The sequence below is a fragment of the Dermacentor andersoni genome, chromosome 6, assembly GCF_023375885.2.
Source record: "Dermacentor andersoni chromosome 6, qqDerAnde1_hic_scaffold, whole genome shotgun sequence".
In the NCBI taxonomy this organism is placed as follows: Eukaryota; Metazoa; Arthropoda; class Arachnida; order Ixodida; family Ixodidae; genus Dermacentor; species Dermacentor andersoni.
In genome coordinates this window covers 36,512,401-36,535,190 of record NC_092819.1, presented here as the reverse complement: position 1 = coordinate 36,535,190, position 22,790 = coordinate 36,512,401, and the positions used below count along the sequence as shown (strand labels likewise).

Sequence of the window (22,790 nt, the reverse complement as noted above, 5' to 3'; positions counted from 1 at the left end):
CGCGTCCTGCGTGAAGGGCATGGCTCCGCATTTTGTTGGGACGAAACATTAATCGAAGCTAAACGTGATGTTGCGTTCAATTCTTTTCAACTAAACACCACCTAAACGCACAAACGCGTAGCTCAGCGTATATGGCATGGTGTTTGACGGTCCCGTCATTTATTTGATGTTTTCCATAATTTCATTCCCGCATCAGTACTGCATGTCTGGTCCGTGTGGCATGACTATCCATCGTATTACAAACCTGTGCTTGCTGCATTCTTGTCGTTTCGTAACAATACCGAACGGCCCGTGAACAACAGATTCATTTCAGCACCAGTACACACGGCCGCGTCACGTGACACCATAGGCATGCCCGTCCGTGCGTGCCTTCTACCCGCACCACACTTCACCTTAGGAGACGTAGACAAGACGTTTCGTGTGCGTCACGTGCTTTCCTTTCCCAGAAGCACGTTCCGGGCAAGAACAACAAAAAAATGCGTGTCGCCACACTGACACGTCAGCACGAACGTCGCAACTTCGCATGACGCGCCTCCGGCAAAGGCGCGAAAAAAAAAAATTGCCGCACCCACCGTTTGCTCGATGCATGCACGTGGTCGTGCGTGCGAACGAAGACGATACACTTAAAGGGTCTGCGTAGCCTTGTGCGTGCGCCAGCTGAAACCTACGACCCAAGCGAGCACCGGCTACAAGTCGCACAACACTGCCGCTTCACAGTGCAAGCCACGAATGCCGGGGCTCAGGTGCGAGCCGCCTGCAGCTAGCAAGTGCGCGCGCAGCGCGAAGAGCGATGGACGCGAATTGCGAACCAGCACCGGTAACCGTCACAAGTGCACACACACTTGACACGCGCCGACAGCGCGGTGGTCTATAGCCTGCAACCACTTGCCCGTTGTTAGAATTAGTCATATGAGTAGATGGCATGAGTACACGGAGCTCCCTGTGCCCCTCGTTTTTTGATTCCTCTTCCTAGATGTTGCTCTTGCTGCTGTGGCATACTGATCATTAGCCGTCTTAGTCTCCGGTTTATATACCGTGGCATGTTGCCCTCAGTTCGCATCCCACCTCCTACCCTTAAAGAGGCCTGGTAGATGTATGTTTCGTTTCCTACTCATTTCTCTCTGGAATGCTCCTCCTTACCTTCTTCGATTCACGCGTCTTGTATCCTTGTCTGCCCGTAACAGTCCCTGCTACTTGATTAGTAAAGTCAGAACCCCATTAGCCTCCCCTATTTGCATCTGGTAAGTCATCAGGTATTGCCAAAATTACCGTAGTTTCGTTAATTAAACCTGAATATTATCGCAGGACAGCCACGGGAATATTCTGGCGATCAAGCACGCTTTCTTATTTCAGAGGAAAATTGTAGCGAGTCCCAAACATTACTTCCATGAGCACCTTAGCTGCAGCTGTTCCTCTCACAAGCTGTTGCTTTTTCTTATATGAAGCACTCGCTGCACATGCACTCAGCGTTAGCACTCAGAAGGAGCGCGTAGCCGTGCGTGCCTGAAAAAAAAAATGTTGAGCTAAGACTAACGTGGCGGCGGCTCAGACCGCCAGCCCTGCACGACGACGACAAACGAACAGGAGGCTAATTTTGTCGTCCAAACTTTGTCTGACTGCCACAGCAGCAAGGTAGCGGCACCTCGGATCAGGAGGAGGAGCTCAACGACATCCAGGTGCGACTGCCGAACCGGACGCCCCCTAGCGACCACCAGCAGCAGCTGACACCTCCGCCACACCACGTCGTCACCATGTCGCGGTCGAGTCTGAACAACCCGGCTCCGCTCGTGACCACAATGACTTCCTCGCACGCTGGAGGTCCGCCGCTGGGCGTCACCACGGCTGTGGTCAACTACCCGCCGCCCGCGGTCGGCCCGTCCTCCGACAACGACACAATGGGCGGGGGCGGCTGCTCCACGTCGCTAGGAGTGGGCGCGCCTTCCGGCGCCTCCGCCTCCGCAGCGAGTGGCGCTGCAGTCGCAAGTGGTGCTCAGAGCGGCGCTGCCAGCTCCGGCGGCCCCATGGTTCGCATTTCAACACTGTGATGAAGAGAAAGGCTATAAATCCGTCAACACCAACAAAGACAGACAGATACCGCGCATGCACTCTCCCTCCGAAAGAAAAGGGGGGAACGACGTCGGTATCCCTTGAAGCGAAATGAATCTTGCCGGCGGCTCGGGCGCAAACTGGCGAGGCAACTCGGCGATCATGCACTTCCCACTTCTGTGGCCGCCCTCACCGACAGGGCGACCGCAAGAGTGACACTCCCTCCTCCGCACACCGGCGGCAAAAAAAAAACCGCGTTTCCGACGCTCCTGTGCCACTGTTTGTCACGATAAGCGAGGCTGGGCCTCCCCATTCCACGCTAAAGAGAAAACCGCGAGTGAATGTTGCTTCTCAAGCTTCGATCGCGCTTATATATAACCCGCACGCGTAGTCGCGAGCTCTTGCACGCAAAACTACTCAACCTGTCAGGACAGGTGAGCGATGGACGCGATACCGGCTCTCTCGCGCGCAACTGCAACCAACAGGCAAACGACTATGACGTCTCACGACTTACCTGTTGCGGCTACTATCGCTTTCCTTTCGTGCTGTTCACTCCCCCTCATTTATTTTATATGGAACCAGTGTTGCGTTCTTGAAATACATTTTTCTTTCTTCTTTCTAAGCTGGAAAGCCTAAATACATATACGGGTCATCGCTTGGTCCTTCTTGAATTCTATGTGCGCCGACTACGTTTTCCCGAGTCTTCCACTCTCATCTCATTCCTTCTCGTTTGTGCAGCCTGAGTGGACACTTAGGGCGACATGCTAATGCAGCTTCTCTCCAGAGACCACTGTTTCGCCAGAGTCGGGGATTTCAAAACACGTTCTATTGCTTCTATGCACTCTTGGCCACTCATATCGAAGCGGAGCAGCTGAGGCCGCTGAAAGTAGGCCTAGCTCAACCAGGCAGGACTGATTCAGTTCCGCATCTTCAAACCGCGTCCAAAATCCACCTGGATCGTTCTCGGATACGAAAAGGGCTTAGAATCCGAGCTTCGTTTCAGGATTAGATACAAACCCTGTTTTTACGGTGCTATTGTGAGTCGGCCGATGGCATTTCTCCGCACCAATCGTAGGAACTTCGTGTCATGCTGCAATTCAAATTATTGGGTAATCCTGGTGACCTTTCCAACACCAAAATTACTTGCATCAAACACAGGAATCGCAACTATTCTTCAACTATCGAGGTTCCGGTAGGCTATTTGTTCAAATATCTATTTGTATTTCTTCTCGGTGAAAAAAACGTCGGTCAGATGGGAGAAAGTGAAATACTAAACGTACCTCCGTGAACTTAGCGCTTAAACTGCTGTATCGATGACGTTATAATCACTACACGAGCTCTGAGGTATTTTCGCGCATTTTGGTCTCTTTTATTGCAAGAAAATTTTCCCGGAAGTTTCTCATTTTTCCCTCTAGGCTGATATCCAGGTACAATGTAACCATGCTTTTCTTTTATTAGGAGCAGTAATCTCTTGCATGGTACCGACTTCACGTACAGCTGATTCTAGAATTCCAACGTGTCAGTGGTACACGCTTTTCTTTTTCATAGTTTCTGGCTTACCAATAAGCCTCCTCTCACGGTAACACCAGCCCATTCGAAATTCCATAAGTGTTACCCGTCAGTCTAAATCAACTGATTGTTTCTTTAGTGTATCTTCCCAAGACTGCATAACACCGAGAAGACCACAGTGTTGGCTGTTGCCGGAATAATATAGGGTAAAAAGACACTGATTTCCAGTCGAATCGTGGCTGCAGGAGAGATGCAAATTTCGCCCTGAGTGTCCGTTTTGGTAAGGGAGTCGACACAGTTAAAAAAAATGAAGGAGAAACGGAAAATAGAAACCTTTGCAAGCAAGCCTTTCCCCAAAGCACAACAACGCGCCGGATGCAATATTGTGTCTTGCTACTTTTGGAAAAGGTAGCCAGACGCCACCTTCGTCATGACTTCTTCGTGTATTAAGGCCCACCTGCATACCGGACGCGTTCGGTACAACTCTGCGCCGGCGGTTGAAGTGAAGGTCCAGCTACGCAACTCTCGCAAGGATGTCGATGTACGACGGCATCGAACAACAAGCTTCGTACTGGCACGCGACTTGTCAGCCGCATATCAACCAAAGTACTATAACCGCAAGTTTCATCAAAATGGAAAAAAAAAGTTTCTTGATAAGAACGGCATTGCAAAATGGATTCACAGGCGTTTCTACCGATACATTAAGTGTGGTCGTTGCAATAAAAAAAATTAAGTTGTTCGCGTTAATTAGTCATTCCCTCAGTTAAAATTAATCGGTTGACATTCCTAACCTAATCACCGTTAGATCTTATAGTTCTGGTATTGAAGTGAATTGGTTCTCAAGCCGCGTTCGTTTTACAAGAAAGCCTCAGGCGGGTGCATGTTTCGAGGTACCCGCCCCGAAATTGTGAGTCAGAAATACCCTGGCATTTCAAATGAGCTTCTCCTTGAAAGATTTCTTCGAGAGCTGCGGGACAAAGCTTTGTGATGCACTATATATTATAACATAAAGCGCATTTGTCGGCGCATTTTTGGACGAATATATCTCGAAACTAGAGTTAATCTGTGGATTCCTACCAAGTCGGCATTACTTGATTGCCTGAGAGGTTTCAAAATGCAAAATCGCATTCTGTGCAGCCACATTTCTGATTAGAAAGCTAACCATTAACCTCAAACAAATTGGATGCTAATTCTCCAAAGCAACCGCCGCTGGTGAAAATGCATCGCCGAAGAAATCACCTATTCGTAGTCACTTTATCGTCTTGAGAAGAAAATTCGCTCCTGTCAGCTGAAATATGTGCGTGGCAGGCTGCCAGCTATGAACCAACAAGACGAATTTCTGACGCTAGCCGCGAAGCCAGCACAGCTTATCCGGTTTCAACTGCCAGAGCCTAGCGTACCGAACACGTGCGAGTATAAGTGAGATGTTTATACTACGTTCATAACTGCCTCTAATAATGCGCGTTCACCGCGCTCGCATTTTGGGCGGTGAGCCCTCTATCCGGCCTCCCAGTTCGTCTTTCTTTTAACTGTGCGGATCTCTAACGTAACAGTTACATGGTATGCGTAACGCTTCCGGATCGCGCTTTCAATTTTTAAAATTGAGATAGCAAGAAAAGTACGGGAAGTCAAAGTGACAGCGACTCCCTATAGCCACATCGATGTGCAGATTACGACAAGCTTCACGCATTCTGGAACCTTGCGGAAAGAGAGCCAGTCCGTGGTTGCCTCTCTCGATGCGGCAGGGGAGTTCGCGTCCGTGGCTTTTGTCATCCGAGGTTCCCCGCTAGACCTCTCACTTCACCCAGAAACATGCATTCAAAGAATTCAGCATGCAACGCAGCGCTTCTGAGAGCAGTTTAGTTTCCGTTATGCAGATGTTTGCGTTTGATCCGGTGCCGCTTCTTGCACCTAACGTAATGTGCGCTTGACCGCAGGAAAGCAGGCGGTATTTAGAAGCGTTATGGGCGCCTTTCTGCTCAAGTTTACAACGTTACAACATAAGCTCTACTCTCGAACCAACGCCTAGAGAGAGATTTGAATAAAGGTGGCGTCGACGCGGGCGTTCCAGTCCAAGCAATTCCGAGTGCACATCACCATGCAAGACGTTCGTTACACTTTCTTAGTTCTTCAATCCCCCGCTTCCAGCTCCACAGGTCTTCCTCGCAAGCTTAGGTCCGTAACTCTTTTACGCAAAGTCAGGGGGCGCGCGGCTTGTCCATGGTCATTATTACATGTTGAGCAGTCTCTTTCGCTTGGTGCAAGTCTCCGACGTACGTCGCTCGTCCCTCGGAGGTGGTGCTCGTCTACGCAATTTTCCTTTTTTTTTTTTTTAGAGACCGCGCATCTGTGGTGCGTCTTATTTTTGCTACGCATTGCGCAAACGCAACATGCAAACACCGCCACTCGGGTTTTAAGTATATGCAGCTTTCTATAGTCGCCCCCGTGCCACCCGTTTGCTCGGCGAAAAGGAGTTGTGATGATGACGCCGTGTCTCCGGCTTTCACCGCACGTCTACGTGTTGTTCTGTCTGACTTTGTTCGTTAACCGCGGGCAGCCAGTCATACGCGAAGAAAAGGAGACACGGAGATATATATGCACGGCAACTTCTCCGCGTTATCCTTTCTTTTTTATCGCTCCGTTTCATGGCTTCCGAGTGGGCATTCTCGTCGTGAAACGAAGGTTGCGTCGCCTCTATAACCGCCATCAACCTCCCCCCCCCCCCCCCTTTCCCTGCATCGCTATCTCGACGGAAGATCACAAACGCAAAATGACAAAAGAAGAACAAACGCGATTAAAAAAAAATGTGTCTAGGCAGAAGAAGGCATCTTGGTCGCTCTCTCGCAAAACCGCCGAATGGCGTCGTCCTGCAGAAGCCGGAAGCTGGGCGGGGAAAGAGAGAAAACCCCGCCTCCCGGCCAACGAGGATGACCCTATACTGGAAGAAGTTCCACGTGTTCCAGCTCTGCGCATCTCTTTGCTATCTGTCGCTACCAGCCATGTGTGTGTGTTTACCAGCACGTCACAACAGTGCGTGTGTGTGTGAGCTTGGCGACGGTGTGCTCGCAGTGAAAAAAAAAATTTTTTTTTTTTCGGAGACTGCTCCGCGCCAGTTCCCACCCGCCAAAAGAAGGACGTGGAACCCAAAAATGTGGTGATAAACTCTTCGGCAGCGCCGTGTGAAAAACGGTGCAGCAGACTTTTTCTCCTTCTCTCTCTCGCTCCTACTTTAGAGACAAAACAAAAGAACCGATGCGAGCACTGTGTGTTCGCCTGGTGTGTGTAAAAAAAAAACTTCGGTGTGTTTGTTGTGTTCTTGTTTTTCCAGACTGTTGACGAATCCTCTCCTATAGTGAAAGAAAGAAAAATCAAGACTAGAGCACGTCGGTGACGAAGGGATGAGAAAAAAAAAATGAGAGAAAACAAATTGTAAGTTACGTGGTGGCAATCATGCCCATCTCTTCTTTTTCGTTTGTTCTTCTTTTTCTTTTTCTCTTTTCGATCGTGGCTTTCTTGCTTCTTTAGTGCCATGCTTGCAATATGCGACGCTGAACGTTACTGTTCCTTGTGAAGCGTTCAAGCTAATTAAACATTCAAGGAAACTTTTTGAAACAATATCCAATAGTTTTATTTCACTAATGCGATCTTATTTCATAGCGAGGTCGCAGCACCTGGTGCATCTTTCAAGTACTTACAATCGCTTTGAACCGTCAAAAGCTGCCTGCAAGGAACGGCAACGTTCTGCTCAAAAATGTCCCCGGCAACATTTTTTTTTTCTTCCCGAATCTGCCAACGCGCTTATTGTTCCCAGAGTTATTTTCACGTGTTACCATGTGTTATTTGCCTACAAGGTGTTGCCTTGCTTCAGTGATTTTGACATTTTATGCAAGATCCAGGCGTCTCCATTTCGATCTCTCTGTCTCTCTCTCTCTCTCTCTCTCTAGCTCTCTCTCTCCGAAAACTTTGTCAAGGTCGTTGTTGTTACTGTTTACCGCGATCAGCTTGCGCAGTGCTCACTAACGAAACAGTGTGTCTCTCGATCGAAAAAAAAAAACGATATTCTCGTCTTAGACTTAAAAAAAAACGCACGCAGCACTTTCTCTTTACCAAGCATGTACTCTTATCGTCGATTAACGTTCTCCCAGAATTCACGTCTTATAAACAGAGCTCACTGTTTTCGGTGTTTAACGGTAAGGAGACGGGCCACGGGTAGCAGGGTGGGGTGTAATGAGGTTCACGTATAGGTTGCCTAGTATGTTGTTACGTCTATGTTTTTTTGTTTTGTTTTTTTCCTCCGGGCAATACTTGCTTCATACGGATCTGTGGCGTCCATTTGGACGCCAGATGCTTCTGCAATCATTCAGGCTCCCCGAAAACGCTCGCACTAGTCGCCCACCAAGCACTCGAAGGCGTCTTTACGTGCACTGTGTACATGATTCGTCGTCGATTCCTTTGCAACACTACCCTCTCTAACACACACAGTGGCCCAGCATGTCCGTCGTAGAATGGTGCTCACATTTCGTGCCAACTTACACTCAAGCGGCTTCGCGTGTCAAAAAAAATTACACGTAGGTTTAAGAAAAGACGCGCCACCCGCCATATCGCAGCCATGCCGCCTACGCGAGCATTAGGGCTCGTTCTTCTTAGCCGTGTGAGACCGAACACTGGAAGCTCTGCTTGCAAGCCGGTGACTATTCAGGCACTCTTTTTTACGCCACGCGCGCGCGAGTTGAGAGAGGCGAACAAACACACCCGCCGGCAGAAACTGTACGCCGTAGTGCGGCTTCTCTTTCGTCCAGTGTTCACGGGTCGTCTTCTCCAAGTCCTGAAAGTGGCCGATAGTGCTCAGAAAATTTCGCCCCCCTCACCCCCACCCCCGCTTTCCGTCGTCTGTATCTCTAATGAACTTCTTCAGAGACAGTGAGAGAAAAGAAGAGAAAAATAAAACGAATAATCATCACTCGACGTTTCACGCGACATATTAATGAGAGACGCAGCTAATGTCAGTGAGCCTGCCGTCGACGGCACTAGGTAGACCACCACCCACTTAGAGTTTCGGTGTAGGTTTTAGCGCTCACAAAGAAGAAGCGACTCGTTTGCCCCTGGGGGCACGGCCTCCGAAATTTGGCCGGCGCGTGCTGACTCCGCGTGCCTCCGGATCTCTGAGGCCATGCCAGGGGGGCGACGTCTTGCAGGCCGACAACACGTGGCGGCGCGCGGTGACCACGAAACTTGCGTCACAACACAAATCGTCTTGAACCGCTGCCGGCGTACGCCTTATAATTTCGCAGCCACTGTTTGTAGGCAGCGGCCATATGGTAAACGATATTTTGCGCTCCCTTCGATAGGCAGTCCTGTAAATCTTCGGACGCATCCCACGAAAAAAAGGTTGTGACCACGTCGGCCTTCGAGCAGACGACCCTGGATCGCCAGTCATCGGTGACGACGGACCTTAGATTTGGTTGTGTCCAACAGCGTGTTTTCGTAGCCGTCTATACTGGTGGACATAGGTTGCGTAGGGCAGTGTCGAATTGGGCGCTCGCTCGCACAGCTCCCTCCCCCTTTTATTCCGAGGTCGCGCAGTTGCGTCAACATGTTTTGTGTTTGCTTAGCAGAGTGCAACGCTGTCTCTACGTTTCTGGTTGCGCGTCTATGTGGTGCTTCGTTCCGCATGTCTGCATGGAAATGTCGGAAACTATAAAGTTTCGTTTGACTCCTTAAGTTCGCTCCGGCAAAGCTGTTACGCGAAATCCAAAATTCGCAATCCTACATCGCCCACTGGTTCAGCCAGCCAAGCCGTTGTCCATGAGAGAAATGTATACTACGTGTTTCTGAGCCCTAGTTAAACGTCTTCACGGCGCGTCGTAGAACCTGTCTGCTTAGAGCTAGCGTCACAATGTAAGAAAGGCTGCTGGACGCAAAAGTTACTTACATTTGGCCGACCTACTCGCAGAGAGCTCTCTGGAAAGCCACCTATGAGTAGTGCTATGCAGCAAAGCATTTTTGTTCGGGAGTTCTTAGTGATGCCAGCCAGGAAAAAAAAAACAATGTCGAAGTTCAGGGGAAGAAGCCGTTGTGAAAACTTGCTGTGAGAAAAGTCGTCATTTCTTCGTGTGCCTAGGATACTTACGAGCTTTAGAAAGTAAGAATGTTCAAATACATATTTGTGTCGTCGTTTTTATGCTTGGCTTGAAGACAACAAGAACATTGACATAAAAATGTGAACATTTAGGGTTAGATCTGCTGTGCCGTTAAGTTTCTCTCTTCTCTTTTTTTTTTTTTTTTTTTTTTGTCGCAGTATTTACGGTTATTTCAAGGACAATTGTGTTTCCAAATTATGTGGCATGCTGTCGCGATCCAACTACACTTTCTGCAGACTTTTATTTTTGCTAGCGTGGTGTTCTTTCACCCTTGTATATCCCAGTCTAGCCTTGCTCTGTCTACTTTGCAACGTTGAACAACAGGCCTTTATTGCAGGTGGCGCTCAGTACCTGTCGGAAACCTTTCGTCACACTCTCTGAGAAACATTAGTCATTTATCGCCTCAATATTCCCGTATCCAGAGTCGCACGAGCGCCATTCAGTGTAGGAGCTCAGATAACCGTCGCTCGTCCCGTGTAGGCTCGTAACAAAACGTGGGGCGGCGGTCAACACGTAGCGTCTACTCTTTTTTTCTGACGCGAGCGGTTATACCGACACAAAGTATACTCGCAGACTTCGTAGTTAATCTCTAGATTTCAAAACATATCGAATCACTTTTTGAGCGATGAACGATCGAGGCCCATATCAGTTGCCACCAGTGATGCCAACCCAAGTGATTTTGACTGTGTGTCTAACAATGGCCGTGAGATTTGCTTTATTATTATTATTGCTTTTCGACATTTGGACGCCTCTTCGCCTATTTTTCTGGCATATTGCTGAACAACAATAATTTAATGTAAGCAGTGAATGCGCATTCATACGTTGGTCGAGGGAAATTATTATACGAGACTCGGTACCCAATCAGCGCTGTAGGCGAGGCCATTATTGGCCGAGGTTTGTTGTAGAATGTTAGGTCAACTTGACCCAACATTGGCCTACGCCTAATGTAAGGCCAATGTGGCCCAACAATGGATTTATCTTGGCTTGGCTTCCTATGCTGCTAAGATAGCTGCTCGGCAAAGTAAAATTTATAACTTCAACAGTGCGGCTGCACGACGTTATGGCCTGTTGCACCGGTCATCAGGACGAGACCTGTATGTGGTAAATACAGTGCGGTATGTGGTCAACGCCAACGGTATGTGGTGCAGCTCTGATTAAGGGATCCGAAACGGGAGGTGCTATAGTAGAATAACAACTCGCCGAATACAAAGCCACGAACTGTTTTCTACGAAGCATGCATTACATGCTGCGAGACTAGACACCAGAGGTTGGCAACACTGGTTACCACAGGACATTGCGGGCGTAGTCGAAACGCAGCGCCACCTTGCTGAAAAGCAAGAGAAAGCGTCGGTTATGTTTCCGCTCGATCCGTGAGGACTGAGGCGAGAGACGCGGCGCTCTATTCATAGTTGTGTGCCTCGGAAGTGTGTATTCGGTGCATCCCGTATAAGCCTAGCATAGCCGGTCGCCATCTTCGACAGGTGCCACTGCAGCATGACGAGCAAAGTACTGGATAATTTTGCGACGCATTTTCGCGTGATTCTCTCAAGCTATAGTGAAGGCAGTCATCGGTTCGATGTCTTGAGTTTTAGAGGAAGAAAGTTTCTGTGAGACGTTGCGTGTTTCTTTTTATTATCTTTTTTTTATAGAGTGGTGGATATGGCAATTCTTTGTTTGCCCTCGCTACGAACAGCAGACGCGTGTTGATTAGCTTAAAACTGCGCAGGCGCGATGTTGCTTTAGCGAGTCGACTGTACGTCTGGATGGTGTCGCAAGAAAGTTTAGGGTAAACGTTGTTTGTTCAACGTGCACAGTCATAGTGCCTACGTCCCGTCTGCATCGTTCGTGCTGTCGCCCCAGAAAGGTGTTATCGCGAGTTCCGAGCTGTAGGCGCGCCGCGTGAGTCATACCTGGAGCACTTCGACCAGTCCGTGATCGTGATCGCTCTTTTTACTGTCTGGTTGAGAAAATGAAAGAAAAATTAAATAAAGCGAAATTTTCCGTACCTAAATTCATTACTCAATCAAGTTGCGCACCATGTCGCCGTTTAGTTCCCGGGCTTTGTGGTGAAAAGGATGTATAGGGAAGCAAGGCTGCACATAGCGGTGTTGCACATTTCTTTGTGTCCGTGAAACTTTGCCGGAATTTACATATGGTCGGCGGATCCAAAAGGTGTCTGTTTCGTCCGAGCTCCACGCTTTACGTGTACCTACAATTCGACACGAACCCGAACATTAACGAATCAGCGGATTCTTCGGATTGAATTGCTCCGCCAGATTGTTTTATTTTCTCCTTCCTTCCTTTTTTTTTCGCGATTTTTAAAATGAGCAGAAAGTTCTTGACGCACTTCAGCGTGACCAGGCCTATCGGGTATCGGGTAGCGCGATAGTTTTAAGTATAGAGCATGCAGATGTCAGAGGTTGTAACGCCTACAAAGTGCTAGTTAGCTGTTAACTAGTCGTACGTGTATACTCAGACGTATTTCTACACGGAGACGAATAAAAAAAAAAGAAGAGAACAGACAAGCTACACTTGGCTGTCGCCACTAAATGCTGGAGCGTTTCCTTTTTTAGATGCCTTTATACACTATTCGTTTTGATCGTTCTTCGGGATGAGGTCTAAATAGCCACGATGATCGTGTAGCCAGGTGCGACTAGAGAATTCGTAATACCGTTTGTATGTTCGGTAGTATAGAAGCCTAGACTACCTAGCTCGTATTCGTTCACCCTCCCCAATATCCCAACATTTTTTTCCTGTTTGGTTTTTTTAATCAAAACACCAAGGCTGTTCGACACACGCTCTTTGTACAGGCCATGGTTTTCCTTACCGACTGTCCACGGGACGCTCGCGTCCATACCAGGCACACTTCTTTCGGGGGAGTACTTCAGGCTTAGTAGTAGTGAGTACATTACTAATAAGCTCCAGGTTCGTCTATGTTATACCTTCAGGGCGGGCCAGCTGGAGCACTGGGCGGTTTCGACCGCCGTCTTGGTTGTGTAGAGCGAGTGAAAGAAGAGTAAGAACGTCCGTGGACAGGCTGCAAGTGTTACCAGGCCGCTTTAGTGTACATAGCCAAACTGACGCCAACGATCCGTTTCAGGATCACCTTCGCTACATGCGCGTGGCCTGTAAAGAATGTCAGCACAGGTGCCGAGATCGTCTAGCTGCGTGTCGTTTTTGACGTGTCCGCGGAACCCATTCCGTGCAACCAAGCAAAGCAAACGCTATTCCCAAAACCATGTGCAAAAGAAACCCCCCGTACTCAAAACAAGCCTCGACTCCAACCCCCATGCTCGACACCCCCACGGGGATAGCACGGCTTCTACGCTGTAGTAGCCTCTACGTTTCAGCAATGTACGTTTGTGATCGCTGAACTGTAATCCTGGCACTTTCAGTGTCTACTCGAAGGTAATGAAACGTTTCACAAGCGGGTCATCACTGTGGCGATCGCCAGTGAGGGTTAATGAAGCGCAGCAACTGATTCAGTCGCAGGGTGACGCTGCCTTTCGTTACGTGGTGTTGAGGAAGAGGTCTGAGTCGAGGCAGGTTTTTGAGTGCTATAGTAAGTCAAAATCAATGCGGTAAAGCGTTGCAGTGCTGCGGACGCTTACCTTGCGGATGCTTGTGCAATTCAGTGTCCTAAAAATGACATTCAGGATGTGTCAGCTCAATTCAATGTTTCTTTCGCTCATCTGCTAAGGTGTCTCACTGTGTCTTCATTGCGTTCTTTTTTTATTTATTTTTTCTAGTTCAAAACGCTAGGCCTGCCACCGCGTAAAATGGTTTTGTGTGCCTCCGTGAAGTCGAACGTTCCGAGTGCAGATATTAATTGTTCAGCTCCCAGCTGTCAAGTGTGTACCGCGTTTTGATGATCGTCGGCCGAGTGCGTATGCAGGAGTCCATGGCAACCAGAGTTTGGGAACAAGTTCGCTTGCTTGAGCGCCAGACCAGAAGGATACGTCTTCTATGAGAGTCACGATTGAGGTTGTTACGAGGGGAGGTTTCTTTTTTCTTCATTTCTTTTTTGGACCGAGTGTTGTACAAGGTTGTAAGATGTACGCGTGGCCGCGGCACAGTTATATTAATATTTTCTAAGGCTGGTCTGCAGGAGCACCAATTTCAGTGTTAGTAACGCTACATAAAGGGGATTCACAGGTCACCTCGGAATATCGCCTGTGTCGCCTGATATCCAACATTTTGAGATCATCGGATCAGTTTAACTATAGCAATGTACAAATACAAAAAGGTTCTGATTTTTTTTAACTTTCTCTCTCTCTCTCTCTGTCGCTTTGACTGCCTTGATAAGATTATCGTGCCCGCGGCCAATAGCCGAAATGCTGCTGGTCAGGAAAAGGTTCGCCGAAGAACAACGAGCACGTACGCAGGGCACGCGAACGTTACGATTCGTTCGAACGTGAGGTCAAGCACGCGATGCGCGTTTACAACAGCTAACTCGCTTTCCCACTTTGAGAAGGAACTCGGCACACGCACGGCTTTCGTGGTCGGAACGGCAGGACGCGCATCATACGTGGATGGCATCGCGGCGCCAGCGAATTCAACGGCAAAGTCGTTTCCCCCCCCGAATGAGTGGCGCAAGCCGCCCCGCGCACTACCCTTGTTCTCCCACAGCGCCGATAGAAGGCGCTAGTTGCCAGGAGGACCCACTCGTTACAAGCACGGATCAGTCTAGGCGCATACGTCGTCGTGCTGTTTCGTGTGATAGCCGGTAGAGGGCCGTGAGCTCTGTGCAATCTCTATCTAGGTCCACACACTGGCTTCCCCTATCTCGGCTGGAACCCATAGTGTGCGGGGTCCCAATTACAACGTCGAGTTCTTTTTTTTTTTTTTTTTTTTGCGCACCACGAGTCGGTGGAGTAGCAGCTCCGCTAAGAATAATTCGTGTATAATTTTTTTTTTTATTCAAAGCACGAACGGTTTGAAGGCGCGCTACGAATCGTCGTGAATGGCCGTAGGTCGCTGCGATCTCACGCTAGGATGACGCAGAAAGCGGGAAGGCTGCGCGACGCATCCGCTTAAGTTTCCAAATCCCATAATACTTGTTTTCTTTGCGTGCGCGTACGTTTTCGCGGTGCCCTCCAAGATGCGCCTGTGATACAAGTTTAAAACGAAACAGTCTTTTGTTTTTTCTATTTTGTCAGATTATAGCCGCAACTTAAGATTGTGATATGCAATAACATACCACCGCTTGTACGCGCTCTTTAGGTGAAATTCTTAAGACGGTCTTGACTTAACGGGATACGAGTAATCACAATAGGTTCGAAAGCACTTTTAAACTTGCTCTTCGTTAATACGAATACCATGCACGGTGTACAGGAATTACGCTCGCGTATTAGTTTGAGAAAAAAAAATACATATATTGTCAGAACAGGCAGTATAAAATTTTCGAAGCAGGCTGTATAGGGCGAATTAGGCGGCCAGCACAGCTCATGTGGAAACAGCGTTCTGGTGTTGGTGCTCTGATTCGCTTTAGCGCCCAGCAAGCCCACCGCTTCAACACTCCCTCACGAGATGCAACAAAAAATAAATAAGTAAATAGATAAATGGCCAGCCACTGCGACGCCGTAATCTATCAGCGAGGGCAGCCGTAAACAACAAGCCTAAGACCGTTCAACACCATGTTCATTTTCTGACGCAGAAGCGGTTTATTTATCTCTTGCTTCTTTTTCTTTTTTGTTTATCTTTTTAGGGGTTTCCCACTGTCCCCAAGTTTCGTTCATTCTAAGAAAACAAAAATCATTGTAACAAACTATTAGCGAAGAGCTGACTTTAAAAGAATTATAGGGGATATTTAAAGAAACGAGGACCAATCAAGGTTCTTTTCGCTGAGACCTATACCAGTTTTTCTGCCTTTGCCGCTGTGTAGCGGAACAAAATCCTGCGCCCCACATGATCCCTATGCTTATATACGTATTCCGTTTCCTCACTGCCGCTTGGTGCCCCTACCTTCTTTCTTTTCACCGTCGGAGTGCGTAAAAAAAACGTAATGTCACCAACGACGCAAGTTTGAATCGTTGGTGCTCCTTCGTAGATTGGCAGACTGTAAATACGACAAAAGTATATTGAAAATACTCATTAAACGTGCATAGATTACGCCTGCATCGGCTCTGAAATCGAATAGTCTGACGCGAACGTTTTGTTATCGCTTCCTTCCTCCTTATCTTTCTTTTTTCTTTTTTGATGTGCGCAAAGAAATAAAGCTTTCTCACCGAACTGCAATGTACATATGTATCTAACGAATCACGCGGCTCGTCTGGATGACGTAAGTGTGTGTCCGACTCAGTTTTCTTGTCAATCACGGCCGGATCCGTAGTTTCCATACAAAACGTGATTGCGGCGGGATGCCCGTAATAAGACCCTGTGCATGGGAGAGCCTCGAACGGTGGTGGTGCCTCTTTAAAAGGAGATCATGCGCCCCCGGACATCCGTGTTTACATAAACTAAGCAATCTCTTCGGAATGTGATCAGATTTTTGGTCTCGCCTCGCCTGCGTGCTCGTTGGCGGAAGCTGTGTCTCTGCTCAAAAGAAGAGGCAAAAGACAAGAGCAAAAAAAAAAATTGGCTCTGGCGCCTACACACTAAGCGATCAGCCGCAAGAAGCGTATTTCGGTCGTTGTTTCTTGGCGTTGCATTACAGCGTTCACGTAGCGCTCGCCTGACGACCGCTCTTTCTCTCATGTGGGCCGAAGCGCTTCCTATGTGGTTACCGACTACGAAGGAAACCACACGGCACGTACTACGGCCGCGGTTGTCGGCCGGCGCGTGCGGTGGACGCGCCGACGCGACGCGACGCCCGAAACACGTCGGAAATACGACTCCTTGTGGTTGACGCTGCGCGTCGTCGCTGCCGACGGTCGCGGCGCCTGGAGCCATTTTTTTTGTACGTCCCCGTCGCTGTCTCGTCCGGTCGGTGTGCACCGGCCGCGCCTCACGAATGCAATACGACCACCGCGTTCCTGCGGTTTTTCACGCGGGCCTCGCAAGTGTTGTTCCTTCTTGTTATCTTCTATGTTGTGTGGAAACCGAGAGAGACATCTTTTCCATTCATGATGTGATGTCCCACAAACTTTCCTCGCCCCCCGTTTCAATCATTAAGGTAAGCATTTAATAAACTGCCTGGCTTACGAACCACTGTCTCTTTCTCTTCGCTCTTTGCTAGTGAGTGAGTGAGTGAGTGAGTGAGTGAGTGAGTGAGTGAGTGAGTGAGTGAGTGAGTGAGTGAGTGAGTGAGTGAGTGAGTGAGTGAGTGAGTGAGTGAGTGAGTGAGTGAGTGAGTGAGTGAGTGAGTGAGTGAGTGAGTGAGTGCACCCTTTTTTGTGCTCTCATAACCACCGGTTTGTTTGCCTTCTTCACTTGGCTAGTTTAGCGGCCTACAACATTGTCTTAGATTGTTGAAGGTGTGACAAAGTTCGAACACTTGTGAACTTTAGCACGCAGCGCGCAAATAAAGGTAAATAAAGCTGCAAATAAATCAAGCGGTTATGTATGAGGATTGCACACGCTATTTATTGTTACGTGAAGAAAAAAATGGGAGGTAGGCCAAAGACCCAAAAGCACACTGAAGAAAAAAAAACACAGACAGAGACAGCAAGTTGAATATAACAAAATAATAAAACAAACAGTGCGCACGCTATCACAAAGGTCACAAGCATATAAGGGGTGTAATCACGGCATCACCATCGGTAGCACGGCTTAGTTATTCGGCGCAGCCACCGCACCACATTGGGAGAATCCCACATCAAAACGTGCTCGTAAACATAATACGTGGAGCGCATAATAGTGAACTGGCGCTCAGGGACAGTTCACTAAGATTACTGTCCACTAAGAAGTTCGCGAAGGGCACTGACCGCACGCCTCTGCCTACCAGGTCACGACGCCGGTCCGAGCACTTTGCTCGCCGATAGAAGATGTCTGTCAAGAATGTTCGGACAATTACGCAGACAATCCCACTGTTGGTCCGATCGTGGGCATTCTATAAGTATACGTTCCACTAAAGCGTCAGGGTTGTCGCAGAAACTAGAGTCTGGGTACGTTCGTCGTTTAATGCGCGACATAAGTGATCAAGTGAAGTCACGAAACATCAGCATTGCGGCTGCTACGAACTCCACGAGAAAACGTACGACTCGGCACGACTTTTGTGGCACGCATACTTGCCAAAATAAATATTTGAGCACACAAATTAAAATATAATCAGGAAGGGGCACGTTCGAATAGGTGATCTTTGCCACTGGCCAGCCACCTTCGCTAATAATATTGCCGCGACGCTATCTGTGCCCAACCACGCTGACGACGAAGACGACGACCTCGAGTGTGCAAGCGAGGTGCTAGAGGAGAAGAAGCCTGAACTGAGCGCTTGTTCTAATTGTCTCGATTAATACCGCTCCCCGCTCTTGTCTAAAGTGAGCCGTGACAATATGTAAAGTCGCGAGTAATATGAAAGGAAATTACTATTCTTTTTTTAAACGACAATTCGTGACGCGTTCGTTCAAATATAGGAACTTGATATGACAATTAGTTTTCCTTTTGAACATTTAGTTTCATTGAACACTTTTATGAAGGGCAGGTGTGTTTATTTATCACGAGCGTTTGAAAAAAAAGCTTTTGATGTACCTTTTCATGTTGCCGACGACTGTTCATCGTTCGGAGTGGCTGGAATTTGCCCGTGCACGAACCATGCTAGCGTAAGAGTTGTTTTGTGAACACGGGCCCAGGATTCGGCAAACCTAAATTCATGTCACTACATCGCACTGTCTTTTCAGGGGGGGAAAGTGACAATGGTTTGTTCATATCAGCACCTCGTTCAAGTGATATTGGCTGAGACCATGCATCGAAAGTGATTCGAGAATTCTGCGTTGAGCAAGCAAGATCACACTCTGACAAAGACCGATCAATATATCGTAACATCGTCGGATGACGAGCTCATTAAGAAGCAATTAGCTCGAGTGTCTTGTTATCTAAACACATGCAGTAATTTCAGTTTGGTCGTAATAGTGCAAGAGGGGCGAAGAGCGAGAGATATTTGAATGAATGGTCACGAGGCAAGGTGTCGAAGAGACATGTTGGCCAACCGGGTCACCGCCACTGAAAAAAAAGTACACACATGTAACGCAATGTTGTAATTTAATGACACGCAGCTTGTCTGAGTTAGCGAGGTAACAGCAGCGGTGAATGACACGAACACGCCCTCGTCGCCTGCAGCTGAGCTCGCATTGTCAGGGGAACGACAGCGACATATGATGATTGCCGAGGGAAGAATTTCGACGAGAAGTGTACAGCAAACAAAAGTACGACACGTGTGTAACTACATTTGAGGTTTCTATACCCGTTATGTGACAGTGGCAAATCCATTCTGGGGAACCGGCCAAGAATGATCACCCAGTGGCACGTATACCCCAGTGGCCGAAATTGTCCATTCGGGCACACATCCAGTGGTCCAAGTTGTCTACTTGGCAATACAGCACTCAGAAGCACGTTGCCTCCGAGATCGGGCACCAATGTGATCTCGAAGGCCACGACCCATACGTACTTCTGTACGATTTGTACATCACAGTTGCACATTTATGCTGGAGGATTGGCTAAGAATGGGCACATATTACCCAGTGGCAACGTGTCCAGTTGCCCATAACCAGTTGGCGCAAATTGTCTACTCGGAACCCGCCGCGGCAGCTGTCTGTAACGTTGCGCTGCCGATCTCGCGGTCACGCGTTCGATCCCCGCCGCGGAGGCCACATTCTGATGGGGGCGGAATGCAAATACGCTCGTGTACCGCGCCTATGGTGCACGTTAAGGAACCTCAGCCGCAGTGTAGCTGGTAAGAGGAATGTACCTCAGGCCGACCTCTCTAAATTTCACATCATTAAACATCTCTCTCTCTCTCTCTCTCTCTGCTTAATTGTCGCAATCCCGTACGCTTCACGGAAAGCGCGCGTTGCCCACGTTATGGCTTGTGTGGCACTTGTTATGAGCGTATGCCACGAAGAAAAAAAGAAAAAAAGAAATCGCACATACGCAAAAAAAGAACTTAAAAGAAAGAAGACGAAGCAGGTAAGTTCCGGTTTCCGGACGCCACAGGAAGCGGCTCTACGCCAGCCAGCGAGTCCAGAGAAAGAGGAAAGAGAGAAAAAGTACACAGGGAAGGAGAGGACAATGAACTAAAAAAAAAAAAAGAGGTAAGCGATGACAACATCCGGGAATACAAAAGGTAAGAGCACGCTTTGTCTTCCACTAAATGAAAGGAAACAATAAAACAAAACGGCAGCAAATAAATATCGCTTAGCACAGAATAGTGTATAGAAGTAATAGACCGTGCCAGCCTAGTCTTATCTGGCCGTACGCTGCGCAGAAAAACAGAAACTACGCTGAAATAACCGACGTTATGATTTGTGCGCGAAAAGAAGAAAGAAAAAAGCGTAGGAGGTACTTTCTTCCTTTCTTTTCCCTAGTAGTTCTTGCTGTTCATTTTTATGCCTCAAGGGTACACAATGGCTACGAGGATGCCACTTGTGCCACATGAGGTTCCTTTGTTTCACCGTGAAAACGCATCAGTGTTTCTTTTCTGTTTTACGTTCAGCTTCAATTTCTATTTGGCCGGCGTGGCGGACGATCTCATTCACGAACTCATGCTCATGCGATGAAACCATGGCCTCCGAAAAATCGGGCGGCGCCCACAAAGCGTCGCCCGATCTCGGAAGCTTTGATGGAACAATAGAGTTTCGTCCAATAATTACTAAAGTGAACAGTGGCGCTGCGGTCGTTAAGGTACCATGGGATCGATGGGTAGCACATGAATGTGTCTAAACCTCGTTCTTGTTGCATGAGGCGTTCTTGTGCCACTGTTTGCTCTTTGTCCCTCTACATTTCCAAGCATCCACAGGTGTCACAATCAGATGGCAACAAAATATTGTGCATATGCAAAATTATTGAGAACAGTTGCACTGATACAGCGATACAGTCGGCTCCCGTTAATTTGACGTTGGTTTATTCTGACTTTCGGTTAATTCGACTTTTCGCTTTATTCGAACGCGAAAGCATGCCGCGTCAGTTAATTCTATCTCCATCGGCGCCCCCTCATGTGCGCAGCGGTTACCAAAAGCTTGAAAGCAAAAAATTCACCGACGATTACGTTACTCCCTAATGCGAAATTTTAGCGCAGCTGTATATGTGTTTTCATTTCGCGTACCAATATTATGTATCATCATTACATAGGAAGAGAACGCCGTGGGTAGTGCGCTTTGTTTCCTTACAGACGACGCGCGCTACTGTGGCGCCATATCGTAGCCATCGTCGCCGCACAGCCCGTCTTGCGCGGCACTACGCTTTTATTCTCGCGCTTTCGTTGCGCCAACGACGAGAGCGGTCCTTCGTCGCGGGGAAATCGTGCCACCAGTGTCAGCGGCGACAACACCCAAGCGAGCGTCACAAACAGCCTTACTTGCAGCCGCTTAACATCGCCCCTTGCAGGAGCAGTGATATACGTAACACACGCTAGTAGCGCGGACTGACCTCAGCAATTGACGCCGCGGACGAGCTTAGCCCTCTCCATCTCACGCCACCCCGACCCCTCTTTCGGAGGCGCAGATGAAATCGTTCGCACGCAGTCCATACGCAGTCCGTTTCCCCTCTTCTCCTCCTCCACTTTCCTCCTTGCACACTCTTTTTTCATCTACCGCTGCGCTCTGCGTTCGCACTTCCGCGTGTGCTCGTTCGCTCGGTTACGAGGCACAACGCCGCCGAGGCACGTTGACGCTCAACACAGGAACGGGCGCTTAAGAGCTGGGCTCTAAAAAACTCAACAAACGGCACTACTGCTTCCACGGGCGTGAAGCTGCTATATTAGAGACTTTTAGCGTGTCCGGTATTCGGGCAAGCGCGGGCGGTTTTACGGTTTAGCGGGGGCGTCAACGTGAGCGGCCAGATTGGTGGCGGTAGCTGGTGGCGCAAAGCTCAACCACACAAACACAGAGCTAATTATTATATTCTGCTTAGCTGCTGGCGTAAATTTTCGACAGTGGCGTAATCGTGTTCACAATTACGCCGCTGCCAAAAATTTGCACGAGTGGCGAAGCAGGATATGGCGAGTTACTGCACTTTTAGCTATGCGTTTGTCTGGTTGAGCTCTACAACACCAGGCGGCTTCACCGCTCACGTTTACACCCCGACCATCCGGTAATCCGCCCAAACCGCTCCCGTTTACCGGAATAGCGTACAAGCTAAAAGTCTCTTATTATTTTTTAACGCGATAGCGTTAAGAAGCCCGTGTCGCAGAAAATCCGGCGTTTGCGTCCCGCGTCGAACGTCACATAGGCAAAATAAATGCCGAACCACTCATACCCAACCGCTCCTCTACACCAAAGTTGCTCATACCTTGTCTTTCATTCTTTACAAAGTTGCTCCTCGTAATTTTGAGAACGGCAGCCCGCAAACAAATGTAATGGAAAAAAAACACGCCGACAGCGCATGTCCTTTATGTTAGCTCCTCTCAGATTGATATATTAAAAGTGTGAAACAATAACAGGAGATCGACCCAGGCAAGAGCCCGAGTTTCTACCAGAAAGGTCGCCTTCCTGCACAGTGTACACAGCCAGCGTTTCCCCATAAACGTTACGGTTACATAAGCTGTAGTCGCCGGGAAGAATGAAAAGCAGTAAGGGGTCTTTGGACGCTATCGGCGTTCCACTCTTAAAGGCGAAGCTTAAGCGCCCCCCAATTTTTTTAGTGACTGGTGCTCCTTCCGTCCGCGAAGTTCCCGCTTGTTTCGCGTCGTGTCACGCCCCATATTTAGCCGTCTAATGCTTCTGCATGGCATCGCGTGGCAATTACACAGCGTGGTCCATCGAGGTCGAGAAAGACATTCTTTAGGGTCTCTTTGTTGATGTTTAAAAAAAAGATTTAAGTTCATTCATTTTGCCACAGTTCTTTATTTCGACCTTTCGGATAATTCGACCAAACAACGTGGTCCCGCGAGAATCGAATTAAAGGGATTCGACCATGTTTTGTTAAAAATTATCAATTTTCAACGTAGCAATGTCGTTGGAAACCATAAGGACCAAGTGTAGACAAACCAATGCCCATCATTCT

The 22,790-nt window shown here is 48.4% G+C and overlaps 1 protein-coding gene across 1 annotated transcript in view; it reads left to right on the top strand.

The window, feature by feature from the left end:
* Shal (Potassium voltage-gated channel protein Shal) overlaps positions 1–16,841 on the top strand; it is a 254,023-nt gene extending 237,182 nt beyond the window's left edge. Inside the window, exon 5 of the mRNA XM_050170617.2 lies at positions 1,629–16,841. Within this exon, the coding sequence (XP_050026574.1) occupies positions 1,629–2,045 (417 nt within the window). The 3' untranslated portion in view covers positions 2,046–16,841. The remainder of the gene's footprint in view (positions 1–1,628) is intronic.
* Positions 16,842–22,790: the final 5,949 nt, after the last annotated feature.